The sequence below is a fragment of the Astatotilapia calliptera genome, chromosome 15 (genome assembly GCF_964374335.1).
Source record: "Astatotilapia calliptera chromosome 15, fAstCal68.1, whole genome shotgun sequence".
NCBI classification, from domain to species: domain Eukaryota; kingdom Metazoa; phylum Chordata; class Actinopteri; order Cichliformes; family Cichlidae; genus Astatotilapia; species Astatotilapia calliptera.
Genome location: NC_137436.1, coordinates 23,403,758 through 23,420,693, shown reverse-complemented (window position 1 = coordinate 23,420,693; position 16,936 = coordinate 23,403,758). Strand labels below are relative to the sequence as shown.

The following is a 16,936-nucleotide window of genomic DNA, read 5'->3' as shown; positions in this document are numbered from 1 at the left end:
TCAAAAGGATGACTATTAACACTAAAATTATAAAATGATGGACCCTTTGCAGATGTGTCACCAAGCCACTAAGTTCCTTTACAATTCAGTTTGGTAGTTTTTGTGTTGTCTTGCTGGCAGACAAAAAAATGAACAGATAAACAGATGGCTCTGTAAACAGAGCTTCACCACAACATTTGGCCTGGCAAAGGAACCCAAAAAGGGAGCCTTTTTAGGCACAAGTGTGTGGTCTTTACAGTATTTTGGCAGGTGGAACAGGCTGCTCAGTCACAGGCGTGACTTATGTTGCACTAAACACACTGAAACACATTACATGACAATCACAAGAGACTTGTGTAAGGTCTATCTGTTCGTGTGCCCATCCATCCATAAAGCTGTAAGTGCAGAGATGGCACAGCACTTCTGCCTGAGTAGCTGCTCAGCGTCACCATAGCAACAACATCACCTCTCTGTTCGCCTGCAGAGCTTCCTTAGATACTCTACATAGCTTAAATCAGTCGATTTTTATTTCAGCAACTGATTTACTAAAAACACACAGGTTTACCCTCCATCATAAAATTAGGTGACACACATTTACATTCATTATTTTCATTAAAGCTTAAGTATAGTTTAGAAAAAAAAAAACAATATTTGAAGTGCATGACAAACAAATGAACCAAGTCCACCATCAGGCTGGTGGACACTCTTGAAAACCAGAAGGAGCTGTTACAGTGTAACTGGTAATGACTCTTTCACATCACTGTTGAAGATATTTGGTCCAATCTTAAGATTTGTATCACTGCCAAATTTAACTGCTGGCTTGACGTTCTTTGTATAAATAATTTTATGCCAGACGTAACAGGGACTCAAACCTTCTAAAAGGTCTCTCGTCAGTCCACAGAATATTTTCCCAAATGTCTTGAGAATCCTCAAAATGTTTTTTTTGGCAATTGTGAGACGAGCCTTTGTGTTCTTTTTGGTCAGCAGTGGTTTTCACCTGGGAACTCTCCCAAGGATGTCATTTTTGCCCAGTCGCTTTTATATTGTTGAATCGTGAACTCTGACATTAACTGAGAGAAGTGAGGCCTGTAGGTCTGTAGATGTTTTTCTGGTTTCTTTTGCGACCACCTGGATGAGTCACTGATGTGCTCTTGGAGTAATTTTTGGTAGGCTAGCCACTCCTGGGAAGGCACACCACTGTTCCAAGTTTTCTCTATTTATGGGTGGCGATTATGGATGGACATGGTGGTTTCACTGGAATCCAAAATCCTTAGAAATGGCTTTATAACCCTTTCCAGGCTAACAGATGCTTCTCAGATGTTGTTGCTTCTTTAGATGATGTCAATGAAAAAGAATAATTCTAAATCAAACAGAAAATACTGTCTGACCATGAAGCCAGAAAAGGCCACACCTTTCAAAACTATTTCCTTGGCAGTGACAAAGTGCAAGGCGAAATTATGGGGATGCTGAACATAATTTCACCAGAGACACTTGGTATGGCTCAGGTTTTAAAAAAGAAAAAAGTATGTTAAACAATGCCATGCTTTTGTTATATTATAAAACCTAAAACCCCAGTCTAAGATAACGGCCATCACTACAGCAGCTATCAGCTTTTCACTTCAGCCTCTGTGTGATTTTTGTTTCACGTGTCGTATGATTTTTCATATGTGCATATAGAATCGATGGGTGCTGCCTGTTTCAATCAGCTGTTATTAGATGATAAAATTGCGATTAAAAAAACTATTAAAAAAAGCCCAAAATGTAACACCAACATACAATACTGTTGCAAATAAGAGACTAATGCTGCAGAAAGCCATAAATCTGATGATTTATTACACACAGTGGTGAAACAAACATTTTAATTTGTTTTTTATTAGTTATTTTATGAGTGCGCTCTCACTGCTGACACTTATTTTTAATATGTTGGCTGGTTGCACATTACAGCTCTGACACATCATAGGGCTACCATGACATAGTCCTGTGAAGGAGATGATGTGTCAGTTTGTTGGTATATCAAAGTGAAATTATTCATTCACTTATTGATTAAACAGGTATTCTTGGTATGCGTTTACTGTTCTACTGGCTTCATTCCCACTAGTTTCATCAACATTTTCTGCACCACCAGCTGAATGAATGCACAGTACCCGAACCTTTGGGTCATTTGTATCTCTAAGTGCAGATTGATTTTTATTTAATTACAATTTTATTTTGGATTTAAACTAAACTAAGCTTTGATGTGTTTTTTTATTGTCCTAGTGTGCTTTATTCTAATATTCTTCAAGCTACGTGTTCCTTAAGAAAACAGCAACATACTGTAAGTCCCGCTATAACTGCACGGACTGTGGAGATTACACTCCTCCCCCTTTCATCATCACCATAACACGGAAGCAGTACACAGACAGTAGGGGGGCAGGAAAAGCACGGACAGGCAGGCAGGTTAAACCAAGTAAAAATACGGACACATAGAGACATTAGGGAGGTGAAAAAAAGCGCAGGCAGGTAGACGGACAAACAGATACAGGTGCAAAGCGAGCATCATGGCGCTGATCCCCTCGCAGGTTCTCCGGGTCGCCATCCTGCTGTCTTATTTCTCCATCCTGTGCCACTACAAAGCCTTAGACATGCCGGCACACCAGACCTACGGAGGCAGCTGGAAGTTTCTCACCTTCATCGACCTGGTGAGATTTCACGTCTAATCTGATCTCAACCCTAAACACCCCGGTGAAGTTACCGCGCAGCTCGAGGCGATGCACGCGCTGGAGAGAGTGCGCGCGTGGCGCTGCGATCACATTTAAATTCCGCCTCCTTGCGCTCTTTGTTTGACTCGATGATTCGTCGGCAGTGGCAGAGGGAGGGGTAAATTACACGGAGTTTCACTTGTCTGCAGTCGCGTTTGAAGCTCGCAACGTGGTTAGGTGCTGAGGTGAACCGGAACAGGTGCGTTGTGGGGCAGAAAGCTCTCCCGTCATAAAGGCTTCCCCTTTCGGGAGCGCGCCGCGGGTGCACCGAACCTTGTGAAAGCTTGCAGTTGGGAAGTGTCAGAAAAATGATGACGAAGGACTGAGAGGCTCAGAAATGACAGGGATGTGGGATTTTTAGTGCTCGCTGATTGTTGGACAAGAAAAAAAAAATCGGTAATAAACTGTCAATCAATTTCTCAGTTATTTCTTATGTGTTTTAAAGAAGTTTGAAACAAGCTGCAGCCCAGAACATATCTGTACTAAGAAAGTGGGATTTACACTCAAGTCCATTTTAGACCATAGACTATATATATAAAAGATGGACATAGCCACTGGGATGCTTGCACTGTTGGGCTAGATCAGACTCTAATCACCTTCTCAAGAACACGTTCTGGAAAATTCTCTTTTCTGACTTGCAGAATGAAATGATTTCTATAAAATAGACTTGATGTTTTATTCAGTGAAACTTGAAGCTATCTGCCAAAGTGCTTACCGAGGTCATGGAGCAAGGACACCGAGGGATGCTTTCGCATAGACTTCCCATAATCTCGGAGTTGTTTCGCACAGCACTAGGGTCAACTCCTGGTGGCCTTTATAAAGTGCCGGTTAAGGCATTTCGGGTTGATGATGTTGATCATTGTGCACACTCACGCTAATAGCAAAAGGGAATAAAAATATGGTGGTGAAAATATGCACAAGTTATCTGTAGGTCCTGCTTGTGAACAAATTTTGCTTGTTTTAACTTATAAATTAGTTCTCCACTTTACAGACATCATACAAGACAGATGTAGTTTGGAGAAAGTGGCTTAAACCAGCAGAAGGTGTCTGTTGTTGTTGCACAAAGTCTTCTGGTTGCATAGAAGGCTACAGGAAAACGTTTAGATTTCTGTGTGACCCCAGTAAACAGTAATGATATAACCTGGATTTAGGTAGTAATCGTTGTGACCGGACTCAAAAGCCACAACATAAAGACTGATACCTTTATCCACCCCTCATCAGGTGTAGATCATCACACAGGATCAGGCCCAGACAAAACACAAAAACTCCTGTACAGTGTCTGAATAGAAGATAAGTGCCTGCAATCACCTGCAAAGCTCAATGCACAGAATTTTTTCAGTGCTCAGTGTCCCTGTTTTCTCAGTGGCCAATCAAAATCAAGAAGAAGCTTGACCCAATGATATAAATTCTGTGTTAACAGCAAAGGAAATATGTTTAAGTGCTTGAGAGTGACCTCTCAGGGGCTAAAGACACATAATGTTAAAACTAGAGATGGTACGATACCACTTTTTTATGTCCGATACCGATATCATAAATTTGGATATCTGCCGATACCGATATGAATCCGATATAGTGTTTTTAATCACTAAAAATGTTTTTTAATATCTTGCTGCTTTTTGTATAAGTTCATACTCAAGTTACAAAAAACAAACAAACACTAAAGCCATTCTGTTGTACCTGTATGCAAAAAATATACTGCACCCAAAATATTTCATAGTTCAGCAATACTGATCAATCTAATAAAGTTAAACTTACTCCACCCTTCCTATTCTGGTATTTTAAAGAGTAAACAACCTAACCAATAGGGTTCTAAAACTCCCAGCAAAAAAAAATAAAAATAGGGGAACCCCCCCACCCCCACCCCCACCCCCCACCTCATGATGCTTAATCGACGTAATCAACTTTAATTTGATGCAGTGTGGAAACAAAATGCACAGAAATCAATTATTTTTCAAGAATAATTAAATAGATTCAACATCTTTCTTCAACAGAATTGCAGAATGCACAGATGGTACCTTCCCAAAGGAAAAAATACTATAGCTTACTAGGGTATATTAGACTTAACAGTTACTATATACAGTAATGGACTTCTATACATTTTTCATCAGATTAAAACTTTGGGTGTAAGATTCAGATAATTATTTATTAAAAGCTAGACATTTTAAATGAGAATAAGAAAGAAAAGTATGTCTTTGTGCCCCCTTTTCCCTGTTAATGCCTTATTGGCCCCCCTGGCTAAACTTTGCTAGATCCGCCCCTGCACAGTTACCAGCCATCAGCTGCGTAGGAAAAGATCCTGGTGTACAAAGTAATATTAAATAAATTCTAAAAACAGCTTATCAAGCTTAAACGTGCTGCTGTTGTTCAACCGCTGGTTTCCTCTTTCTGGTGCAAAGTGGGCCAAAAACAAACAAGAGAGACGGACTCACGACAGAAAAGCCGATCAGCTGATCATTAAGCAGTTTCATGATTGAAGTAGCAGCAGGAGAGGGAGGAAGAGAGAAGAGGCAGTCGCTCCATAAATCGGTTGTTAAGCTTAACGTGAGAATGCTTTACAAACATTCAGAGATGAACTTACACACTTGCTTTACTTCTCTCTGGTATAACTTTCTCGGAGATGAAATGCCGGTTTGGTAGCGAGGCTCCAAATACTGAACCAGACTGCCGAGAGGTCTCGCAGCCACAGTCGCTCTATCACGTGACGCACACTGCTCCGACGTGCTATGGTTATGAGCCGAATTATGCCATGTCGCAAGTTTTGTGAGGTGCTTTTTTGATATTTAATGGATCGGATTACATTTTTTTTATTTCTCTCCGATATCCGATCCAGTAATTTACGTCAGTATCGGACCGATACGTAATATCGGATCGGTCCATCTCTAGTTAAAACAACACTGAAAGCTGATATTAGCAGAAGCTTGTGATTGACAAGGTGTGGACCAATGAGAGCGCAGTGTCTGTCAGTTTGAAAGACTAAATATGGTGTAGTGAAAATGCGCAGCATCCCCTAATCTTGAATAATAAAGCGTTTGAACGTTGCGGCTCCAACCCTGAGTGAGATCAGTGGTCAGCGTTCATTGAAGATTGTGCCCGTGTAGATTTTATTCTTGTACACTTACATGGTGTATCATAACGTCTCACTGTCCATTCAGTGCATGTGCTCTTTTTGCATCCATTTGTGCAGTTGTTGTCTTGTCACATTGCTAAACATATTTGTATTTTATTTGCTAAAAATGTGCAGAACACACATTAACAAACACAGAGATATAAACAAAAAAAGTAAGATCTAATTAAAACGTTTTTTTAGATGGTGCAATAATGTCATTGAAGTGAATTCTGTGGTTTATTCTTGCATTGAAAGCCTGATGTAATAACAGCCCTAATTCTTTTTTTTTTTTTTGCATTAAAATCTTTTGTTTTCTTCTCACTCACTTTAGTTTCCAAGTTTTTGTGATTCATCAACAAGGAAGCGCTCATGCTTCTTTTTGCTGCCTTTATGCTTTCTAAACGGGGCTGTACTGCGTTGCACATATACGATATGATATTTACCTGTGATTACCTTGTGCCTAAATATCTAGAAAGATATCTGATTAGTTTTATGATACAAAGCGCAGCATTGCGTTGGTAGCCAGACGTCATGAGAGTTGCCAGAGGTTAATCATCAGCCATTATTTACTTACAGTAGTGACTCTAATAAAATCAGTTCTCCTATAGAGATCAGTAAATCGTGTCAGCTGAGTTTTCATTTGTGTGGTGACTGCTGACAGAGCGATATTGTGTTTGTTTTCTTGTGCTTTAAAATTGTCTTTGTCTCTGTTAGATGAGTTTATTGTTATCAAACTTCTTATTCTGAATATATTGTTAATTACTGATAACATACTTTATATAGTTTATACTTTATATAGTTTATTATAGTTGCTGCCAGTCGAACAAAGCAATTGATTACTAAAACCTGAGGGCTGCAATGACGGAAGCTGAAGTTTTTGCACTGGTAATATTTACTTTGTGCTGCAACGCAAAATGAAGTGCTTGGGCTAAAGTACACCGCGTATTTCCTTCAATAGTTGCAGCACATGTGTCGCTGTGAGGCCATAAAATGTGCACAACGGGCATTTTGTCTCGGCGCTCTTTACTGTACTTGTAAAAGCTGCTTAACATATCAGCTGAGAGGCAGCAACAGGCCAAACATTAGTGTTCACAATCAGTTTTCTTGATTCTCAAGTGTTATTAAATTAAGGAAATTATGCTGCAACGAGAGGCACAAAACTGCAGACACACACAGCTCTCATTCATCCCGAACAATGCGCTCACACATGCACTCACAAAGAGGGACTTCTGTTAGAGGCCGGTTCTGTTAGGCAGTCATTCACAAGCACGCTTTAAAGTTGGTGTGAAGTCGCTATAAAAAGCTAACCAATTTTAGAGAAATATCCAGCCAGTGGTTGTCTTCTTTCTGCAATGTTTGTGTTTGTAGAGGAAGCTAGCTGACATTTCTTGTTTTGCGTGCACCGTTTGAGTTCTTGCTGTCGTTATCTAAATGCGGCTGGGATGTCGATGCGTTTGTTCATTCACTGGTTGACATCCATTGTTAAAGAAAAGTAAAACAACAACACATATCATATATAAAAATGCTCATGTTCCACTGATTGTGCTTCACAGTTTTTACAAATGTAATCGATTTTGGCCACTAGCCATATTCTTATCCCTGGCTGCGATGGCTCATTAATGTACAAGGTGAGGTGAAAAAAAGAAGCAAAGTGCAAAAGACAAAGGTGTGTCCTGGGTGATAATGTCACCTCCACCCCTCCAACCTACTAATGCAGACTTTGGACGTTTCTAAAATAGGCACATTATCTCTCGAAAGCCAATATAAGGACACCTTGCAGGCTCTACAACATGTCAGGATTAGAATACATTAGACTTTACAATAATTGTTTTATATAAAACTTCTCTTTAAATAATCATTATAAAAAACATGTTGCAGTTATCAGCAGGTTAGGGGACCTTTTGTCGTTCTCATTCAAGGAAGTTTCCTAACAGAATATTCAACATTTCTTTAAATTAAATAATAGCTACAGTATATCCAAGTTGATGTGACATGTTAGACATGTTACGTGCCTACAGTGCTCTGCAGTTTAGCCTCTAAAATACTAGTCGGTGGTAAGGTTTCTGTAATGCATGGCGTCTCTTTCTGTACTTCAAATACAGGCACATGTTGGGGGGGGAGTTCAGAAGTGTACCTTCAAATTGCTGCAACACAATTTGCCCGAACCATCTGAGTGTACACGTGGATCAGCAGAGCTATAAAAACAAAAACAGCAGATGGCTGCGCTCGCTGATTACCAGTTAGTGCATTAGCATTACGAAGATGCCAGATGTAATCATGACCCGTTACATATCACATGTTGTTCCTCTGAAGAAATATCTTTGCACAAATCAGCACGCCACGTTTCTATAGCTACGTTTTTTGATAAGGTGCGCGTCAGGCAGCAGCACATGCTAATTAAATTTGCTCAGAACTGAATATGTCTGTGACTGATTGGCCTGTCACCAGTTATAGCCGCTCAGCTGAAACAGGTTTGTCTGGCCTATCGGTAAGTGGATTTCTAATTTTCTACTTGTAGTAGTAATAATAACAATAATAATAATCCTTATTTATACACATACCTACATATTTATAAATCTGTGGGATTGATCAATTTGGCATGTATAAACTTTAGTTTAGGCCCTTTTAAAGGCAAAATAATCTCTGAAGAGCATACCTGTGTCTTTGTGAGCATGGGAAATAGCTGTGTCATATTTTCCACATTAGCCCTCTTCCCCCAGTTAACTGTACCATTAAAGACCTGTACACACCAGCAGCCAGGAAACACACTGCACTGCAACATCTGGCTCCAGCGTTTGTGTGTATCAGTTTCTCACGAGGAACACAAAAGCCTCAAAATTGATGCAGTATTGATACGGAAACGAGGGCTTGAGTTTTAGGTCCATTTCAGAATTTCTTGTGTGCGTGCCTGTGAGTGTGCTGTTGCTGCTCATAGTTCTCATGGAAACCTATTATTTATGTAGCAGGCATGCTGCTTTAGACATGCTTGCTGTCTAAGATTTATATTTGCTGTCCACACATATTTCAGTGAGTAGACACACACATTTATTTAGGCTGCCCGCTGTAAAATGCCAGTATTCACCAGCAGAATCGTGTATATACCGAAGCACCCCTAACTATGTTTTAAAGCCAAAATGCCTCTAATGACCAGCCATCATCACACCGGGCGATACCTAATAGTCTCAGAGGGAGGTTTGAGGAGAGGAGAGGTAGTCTGTGCCTCCTCTCCATCTTCCTCTGGAAGCGAAGGTCACATCCATCATTGCGAACATGTTGAAAGTGTTTCCTTACGCAAAGATGGGTAAAATATACAGAGCTGGTTTTCTCCTTCACCACAGCCCACTTAATGGAGATTCTATTGAAATCGAGCATTTGAAGTGTGAAGTATTTTTGGTGCATGTTGAAAGAAGCCACGTGTGGTTTTATTGAAATATTGTGCATCTCGTGAGGAATAGTTTTTGCACGCAGGTCACAGTGTTTCCTGCTGGTGGATGATTCTTTCATGTTGGACAAACACTCCAGAAGTCAGTTTGAGAGCTGTTAAGCTCAATTTTGCTCTCAGGGATTCATGCAGCAGTGCCCTTAGAGATTGTTCCAACTGTTTTCTATATGTTTTAGGTAATCAGCGACAATAATAGCCAGTTATAGCTGCTAGTTTCTTCACTGTACCTGCTTAAAGGAAAGCTCTTCGGGGTCTTTGCATCTTATTACGGCATGGCCTATTGTCATGTATATTTCCCATTTTCTTTGCTCGATATACAGTAACTACACTATAATGCCTTTTAAGTAAGGTTCTGTTTAACACAGGAACTGTGCAGGATGTCTTTGGCATTTAAGTGTTTCAAGCCTGAGAGCACTGTTGCTAAGTGATGGGCATGAATTGGAAATATCCCTCCTCCCTTTTGCAGGCAGCAAATTATTTTTGTTCACTGGATTTCTGAATTAAGTTTAGAAAGAAAAGAGCAAAACCCACTGAAACTTTAAGTTATTTAAAGTGGACCTATAATGTTGGATTCCAGCTCCATGTTTTTATTCTTGGACACAAGAGTAGGTTTGATTAAAAATGACCCTTAGTTGTCCTAGCTGTTTTAGCTCCTCCCCCTTTGCCTGTTTCTCTGCAAACACTCTTGTGATTGGCTGTCCCTCACAAGTAGAAGGTTTGAGCAGCAGGTGGATGGAGCTTCCGTGCTCACAGCCAGAGCTGTGAACCTATGATAGAGACTGACCAATGTAGGCTTTTAAAAAACAACAATGATATTTAGTAATTAAAGTACTAATAAAAACCAATATCTTTCCTGACATTTTTTTTCTCAGACTCATATCGAAACATATTTTTTAACAGTTTTTTTTAGTGTACTTCTATATCAGTCCTTGTTAGGATGATATCACAGTGCAGTTTTTTAAAAAGACTTCATTAATCTTAATAATCTTCACTTTCACAGCAAATCGCGGATTCTTCATTTGCGCTCAGCCCGACTCTATCAGCTGCTTGTTGTGTTTGTGGTTTTCCAAACACGAGTAACGCCAACAGTGAAGTTCCAGAGTGCCCTCTGAAGTTGTACTATGAAGCAAAATGAATGGCTTTGCGAGCATTGTTGAGCTTTAAGGCAGAGTTTCGTGTGTGTTTTTAACTGTGTAAATCACCATGGCGACCTCTGCTGAACAAACTGGTTAGGCTTGTTCTGAGTTTCACTTTAAAATCGTTCAGTTTTTAAGTACATTACAGTACGTTACAGATTCTGTGCTTTACACTTACAAGCTGTTAAACTGTGCCACACTGACTAAATGAAGCGCAAACTGTGTGTCACGTTGGTAGGGGAATGTGCATGTGTTCATTTAGCGATGCAGAAAATGTATATAAGGTATAACTAATTTTAATCAGCTGCTAAGTTGCTTTTACGCTGCTGGAAATGCAGCTACTAGAACACAGAATGTCTGTTCAGTCAATAAAATTTATTTCACTTTTTGATCTGCCAACAAACTCAAGGGATTTCCACATTTTTGGCAGATAAATGCTGCCCACTGTGGTGACCCCTTTTAAAGGAACTTCATACAAAGTTTTTCAACACGGTGCCAGTTTCTTTGAACTAGCTAATACCAACAGCTGCTCTTTACTAAACCCAATCCTAACTGCTAAGAGAATATTTGTGGGCTTTTGTTGGTTGCTGGAAGCAAACTTAAGCCAGAACTACTAAAATGATAGAGATATAGCACTCAAATAACTCTTAATAGAAGTCTATGGGAGAAACTGTTACACTTAACATGGTAGCTGTCGTAGCCCTTTTAGCTGAAGAGCTAATCGGCAGCTGAACTGGTAAACAAGCATTATGTGTTTATACGCCTCTCTGCATTTAATCATTCGTTATTATTCATCTCTGGCTCTCTTCCACAGCGTGTCTTTATCCTGTCTTCTTCCCCTCATCCACAATCAGTTGTGGCAGATGGCCAACCTTTCCTGAGCCTGGTTCTGGTGGAGGTTTCTTCCTGTTAAAAGGGAGTTTTTCTTTCCCACTGTTACCAAGTGCTTGCTCATAGGGGGTGATCTGATCTGTTGGAGTGTTCTCTGTATTATTGCAGGGTCTTTACCTTATAATGGAAAGTGCCTTGAAGCAACTGTTGTTGTGATTTGTATAAATAAAGTTGAATTAATTTGAAACATAAATGATAAGGAGAAAAACACTGGCCCGCCCGCAGATTACCCCTACAGGCATAGAAACCAATGCCAAGAAGCTCCCAGCATACAGCGTTTGTACTGATGTTAATGCCAGAGGAGGTTTGAAACTCTGTAGTTATAGCAGATAACGATTGTGTTGTTGCTCTGGTTCATGACAGTTTCAGGTGAGTGGTTTGTAACTATGTGCCTGGGCACAGCCTGTTTTTTTTCTTTCAACCACTTTTATTGAATTTGACTGGAGAAGTGAGCAGTGAAAGAGTTAACGATTGTCTGCAGTCTGTTCTCTTTGGCTCTTCTTCTTTCTTCTAAAAAATCTACCGTCTAAGCTCTTTTTCCTCCTCCTCTCTTCATCTCTTTGTTGTGAGAAAGTGTTTGTGCTGCCAAAGAGCTCGCTGAACTCCCCCTGTTCCTCTCTGCAGGTGATCCAGGCGGTGTTTTTCGGATTGTGTGTCCTGATCGATGTGTCCAGTCTGCTGACTAAGGGAGGCGACAGCAGGGAGCAGGAGCGGCAGCTGAGAAAGCTGATTGGCCTGCGAGACTGGATGATGGCCGTCCTGGCCTTCCCTGTCGGAGCGGTGAGAGGATTAATGCACATAGGCAAGCACGTACACAGGCAAACACACAATAGCCCGGGAATGGATGGGCTTGCCTTGCAGGAACTGAAGGCCGGAGTAATCCATTTTTAGTATAATCAACTCTCCGCCATGCTCCCCTTTTCTTAACGCCTCTCTTGCCCTTATTTTTCTTCCACTCCTGAGGGTGGTGGCAGTGTCCTACCAACCTGTAATCATGGAAATTGTTAATGTCAACCGCATAAAAATTGTCTGACATTTTCAGTCTCACCTCATGGGGTGATTAATGTCTGGGAATGATGCTTTAAATTGAGCTTTTTTTCTGATTTGGCGCATGGTTGGGTTAGCCCGAGAGCCTTTGACCTTGATGGTTCACATAACAACAACAATAAACTATTTAAAAACATCAGAACTATAAAATCTCATTACACCAGGTATCTGCAAACGATCACACTGCAAAGCACAAAGGTCTACAGTTTACAATGTGATATCTAAACACTGTCTGGTGCCAACAATTATTGTTTTTAACTTTTTTTATTTAATTTGTTTATTTGTAACAGGGACAATGTTCATTATTAAACATTGCTGTAAATGCCGTAGGCTAATTTTTCATCCATAATCCCTGGCTAGACCTTAAAAGCAACCTAAAAACAAAACAAAATATATAATATCGACATTCTAAAAAGAAATAAAAGGTAAAAAGAGAAAAAAAAGGCAAACGAGAATAAGCCATACTAAAAGGAAACAACTAGGAAATAGGAGAATAAAACCAGTTTCCCCCTGAGTGATTTCTTAGTATTTTTAATATTTGTTTTTCATGTTTCAAATCATTAAAAAAATAAATACAAAATGCATTTTTTAAATGATGATTTTATTTATTAAGGGAAAAAAGCTGTGCAAACACACCTGATCCTGTGTAGAAAAAGTAATTACACCTGGGATAAAACTAACGCCGTATTTCACAGAAAAAATATCGTACTGATAGTCGGTGATTATAGTGTTGTGGTCTGAGGCTGCTTTGCTACCAGAAAAATCCTGAAGGAGAATGTCCAGCCATCAGTTCATGCCTGAGGCTCGAGCTCAGTTGGGTTGTGCAGCACAACAATGACCTGAAAAAACACCAGCACGTCCACTTGTGAATGGTTCGATAAAAGAAGGTTTTGGAGTGGCCTAGTTAAAGTATTAATTTAAGTTATCTTAAATGGCATGATTGAAAACTCCCCAATGTGGCTGAATTAAAAGAATTCTGCAAAGAACAGGGGGCTGATATCAGTCCACAGCAATGCGAAAGACTCATTTTCAGTTATCACAAATGCTTGATTGCGGTTCTTGCTACCAAAGCTGGCACGATCACTTATTAGGTTTAGATGGGAATTATTTTTTCACTCAGAGTCAGGCAGGTTTAGATGGCTTTTTTCTATTAATAAATAAAATCATCTCTTAAAAAGCTAATTTTTGCTCTGCCGCAACTATGGATGGTCAGCGTGTTAGTAGGGAAACATGAGATGAAAAGGGTCCCGGCTGGTTAGCAGCAACTTAAAAGTAAAAGTGAAAGAAGATCAACAGCTGCGATTGCTCACTCAGTTAGATGGAAAAAAATGCTGAAAAGAGTCACCAGATATACTTTGGCTACATTCACATACCTGGGTGAACTCCTTTTGTGAGAGTTTGTGTAAAGAGAAAGAACATAGATTAACTGGATGTGAAAATTTACTGAGGTTAAAAAAATGGGTGTAATGGTATGATGTGCTTCATCTTTTTCAATCCTGCTGTGAATGAACAGAACAGAGAAAGCACTGACGAATCATCCAGACAGCCAGACTTTGACCTCTGTCTAATCCATTTTTTTTGCAAGGCTGGCAGTCTTTTGCTTAACACACACACTTTTATTCAAGATTTTACTAGGCAACGTGCCCCACAGCTGGCATACTGGAGAATTTGTGTGGCTACCTGACTATTACTGTGTCCTGGCTGTTAGATCACTGGCACAAGATCATAAATATTCATGCTATAGACTACCAGACACTAGTGTCAAACACAGTTGATCTCTAAACCTAAATAACCCAATAGTTCCTGGCTCTATTGGCACACACACACACACACACACACACACACACACACACACACACACACACACACACACAATTGGCCTCACAGTTTAGGTTACATACAGCACAACAGGTGCAGCTACTACATTACCACAGGTAATGTCTCAAACTTTGCCCGTCTGGTAAAGGAAGTGTGTGCATTCCTGCATATGTTGCTATAGCTCTATTTGTGCATTGCATATATGCGTGAGTGTGGAGTGTGCATATATTGCAGGCATTTGCACGCGGTATGGTGTGGTGGAAAATTGTGGGTGCCCCACAGGGGACAAAGTGCACGCATTGTTTCCCGCCACCACTGGCCTGTTGAAACAGAGAACATGCCAGTCACGGTATAAAAAGAGGTTGGTTGGTTCAGATGCCTCGAACTGGAACGCAGATGCCTGTCAGGTAATTCCACCCTCGTCTTACAGAACCTGGACTGGCCTTGATCCAAACCGTGAAGATACATTAGACTGGAAGCTGGTCAGCTTATGGTGGGTTCAGGTCATGTGGGAAATCTGATTGCTGCAATAGCTGCATGTATCATTGGGAAGTTTTTGGTTTACAGAAGGCATGCAGAAGGTATCACAGATGACCCTCATGTGTCTCCCTCCAATGTCCTTCTTTACCCAATGGATAAATGAGGACAGTGTATATGTATCTCTAACAGTAGGTAAAAAGTAGAGTGTAGCCTAATGCATGTGCCAGGGGCCAGGTTTTCACTGCCTAAGAACTAAAAGATGTAAGTAGTCAACATGCATGCACATGTTAAATTATTACATCCACATGTTAAATTAAAAATTAGATAAACAACATACATATCTTAAGCATATTGTATTTTAACAGACTGTATCCAAAAGATGGATGCTGTCACCTATTGGTTCCCAGAATCAGTTCCAGACTCCCAGACTGCTGCCATTTTAGTTTTTGAAGCCAGAAAAGATCAAATTGGGTTGAGAGGGTTACAAGCTGAATCATAAACTGTTCAGGTGCAGTACACATATCTGCTAGTTAGTGCTAGCAAGTAGAGATGGCACGATACCACTTTTTTATGTCCGATACCGATACCGATATCATAAATTTGGATATCTGCCGATACCGATATGAATCCGATATAGTGTTTTTTAATCAACAAAACTGTTTTTTAAAAATCTTGCTGCATTTTGTATAAGTTCATACTCAAGTTTAAAACAACAACTACACTAAAGCTATTCTGTTATACCTGTATGCAAAAAAAAAAAAATTTCATAGTTCAGCAATACTGATCAATCTAATAAACTTAAACCTACACCATCCTCCCTATTCTGGTATTTTAAAGAGTACTTAGCGTAAATATTAAGCAACCTAACTAATAGGGTTCCAACTCCCAGCAACAACAAAAATAAATAAATAAAAAATAGGGAACCACCCCTCACGCTCCACCTCATGATGCTTAATCAACGTAATCAACCTTAATTTGATGCAGTGTGAAACAAAATGCACAGAAATCAATAATTTTTCAAGAAATATTAAATAGATTCAACATCTTTCTTCAACAAAATTGCAGACTGCACAGATGGTACCTTCCCAAAGGAAAAAGTACTATAGCTTACTAGGGTATATATATTAGACTTAATAGTTACTATATACAGTAATGGACTTCTATTCATTTTACATCAAATTAAAACTTTGGGTGTCAGATAATTATTTATTAAAAGCTAGACATTTTAAATGAGAATAAGAAAGAAAAGTATGTCTTTGTGCCCCCTTTTCCTTGTTAATGCCCTATCGGCCCCCCTGGCTAAACTTTGCTAGATCCGCCCCTGCACAGTTACCAGCGTCAGCTACGTAGAAAAAGATCCTGGTGTAGAAAGTAATATTAAATAAATTCTAACAACAGCTGATCAAGCTTAAACGTGCTGCTGTTGTTCAGCCGCTGGTTTCCTCTTTCTGGTGCAAAGTGGGCCAAAAACAAAGACGGACTCGCGACAGAAAAGCCGATCAGCTGATCGTTAAGCAGTTTCACGATTGAAGTAGCAGCCGGAGAGCGAGAGGCAGTCGCTTGTTAAGCTTAACGCAGGAATGCTTTACAAACATTCAGAGATGGACTTACACACTTGCTTTACTTCTCTCGGGGATAACTTTGTCGGAGATGAAATGCCGGGTTGCTAGCGAAGCTCCACATGCTATCCAGACCACCGACAGGTCCCGCATGCCACAGCCGCTCTATCACGTGATGCATACTGCTCCGACTGCTAACGTTCTGAGGTGAGTTACGGGGTGTTGCAAGTTTTGTGAGGTGCTTTCGTGATATTTAATGGATCGGATTACATTTTTTATTTTTCTCCGATATCCGATCCAGTAATTTAGGTCAGTATCGGACCGATACCGATACGTAATATCGGATCGGTCCATCTCTACTAGCAAGTACTAAATTTTCACTCACCAAAAATACAGCACACAATCCTTCGATAGTCTGTACCTCACAACAAGCAATAATATTTGTTAAAATAATTTAATTAAAAAAACAACAACTGAAAAACTGTTATTTGAACCAAGAGGTTCATGGTCATTGACTTGCTGTTGCCTCAAGTGGCCATTAGAGGAACTGCATTTGCACATTGATTTCATTTGTTAGTGCTGGAGTTTGCCTCCTGAACGATTCTCTATTGTCTGTTTTTATTAAATTATACTGAGATTTCACTTTCTGCTGACTTTTTTACTCGTGTAGCATGTCACAAACATTGAATTGGCTGTCTCTGTAACGCTTAACTGCATTTTCCAAGGTAAATAGTCCCAGT

At 39.9% G+C, this 16,936-nt stretch overlaps 1 protein-coding gene across 1 annotated transcript in view; it reads left to right on the top strand.

The window, feature by feature from the left end:
* Positions 1–2,334: 2,334 nt before the first annotated feature.
* The window catches only part of aig1 (androgen-induced 1 (H. sapiens)), a 31,249-nt gene continuing 16,647 nt past the window's right edge, over positions 2,335–16,936 (top strand). Inside the window, exons 1-2 of the mRNA XM_026142339.2 lie at positions 2,335–2,657; positions 11,917–12,072. Coding sequence (XP_025998124.1) covers positions 2,517–2,657; positions 11,917–12,072 — 297 coding nt within the window. The 5' untranslated portion in view covers positions 2,335–2,516. The remainder of the gene's footprint in view (positions 2,658–11,916; positions 12,073–16,936) is intronic.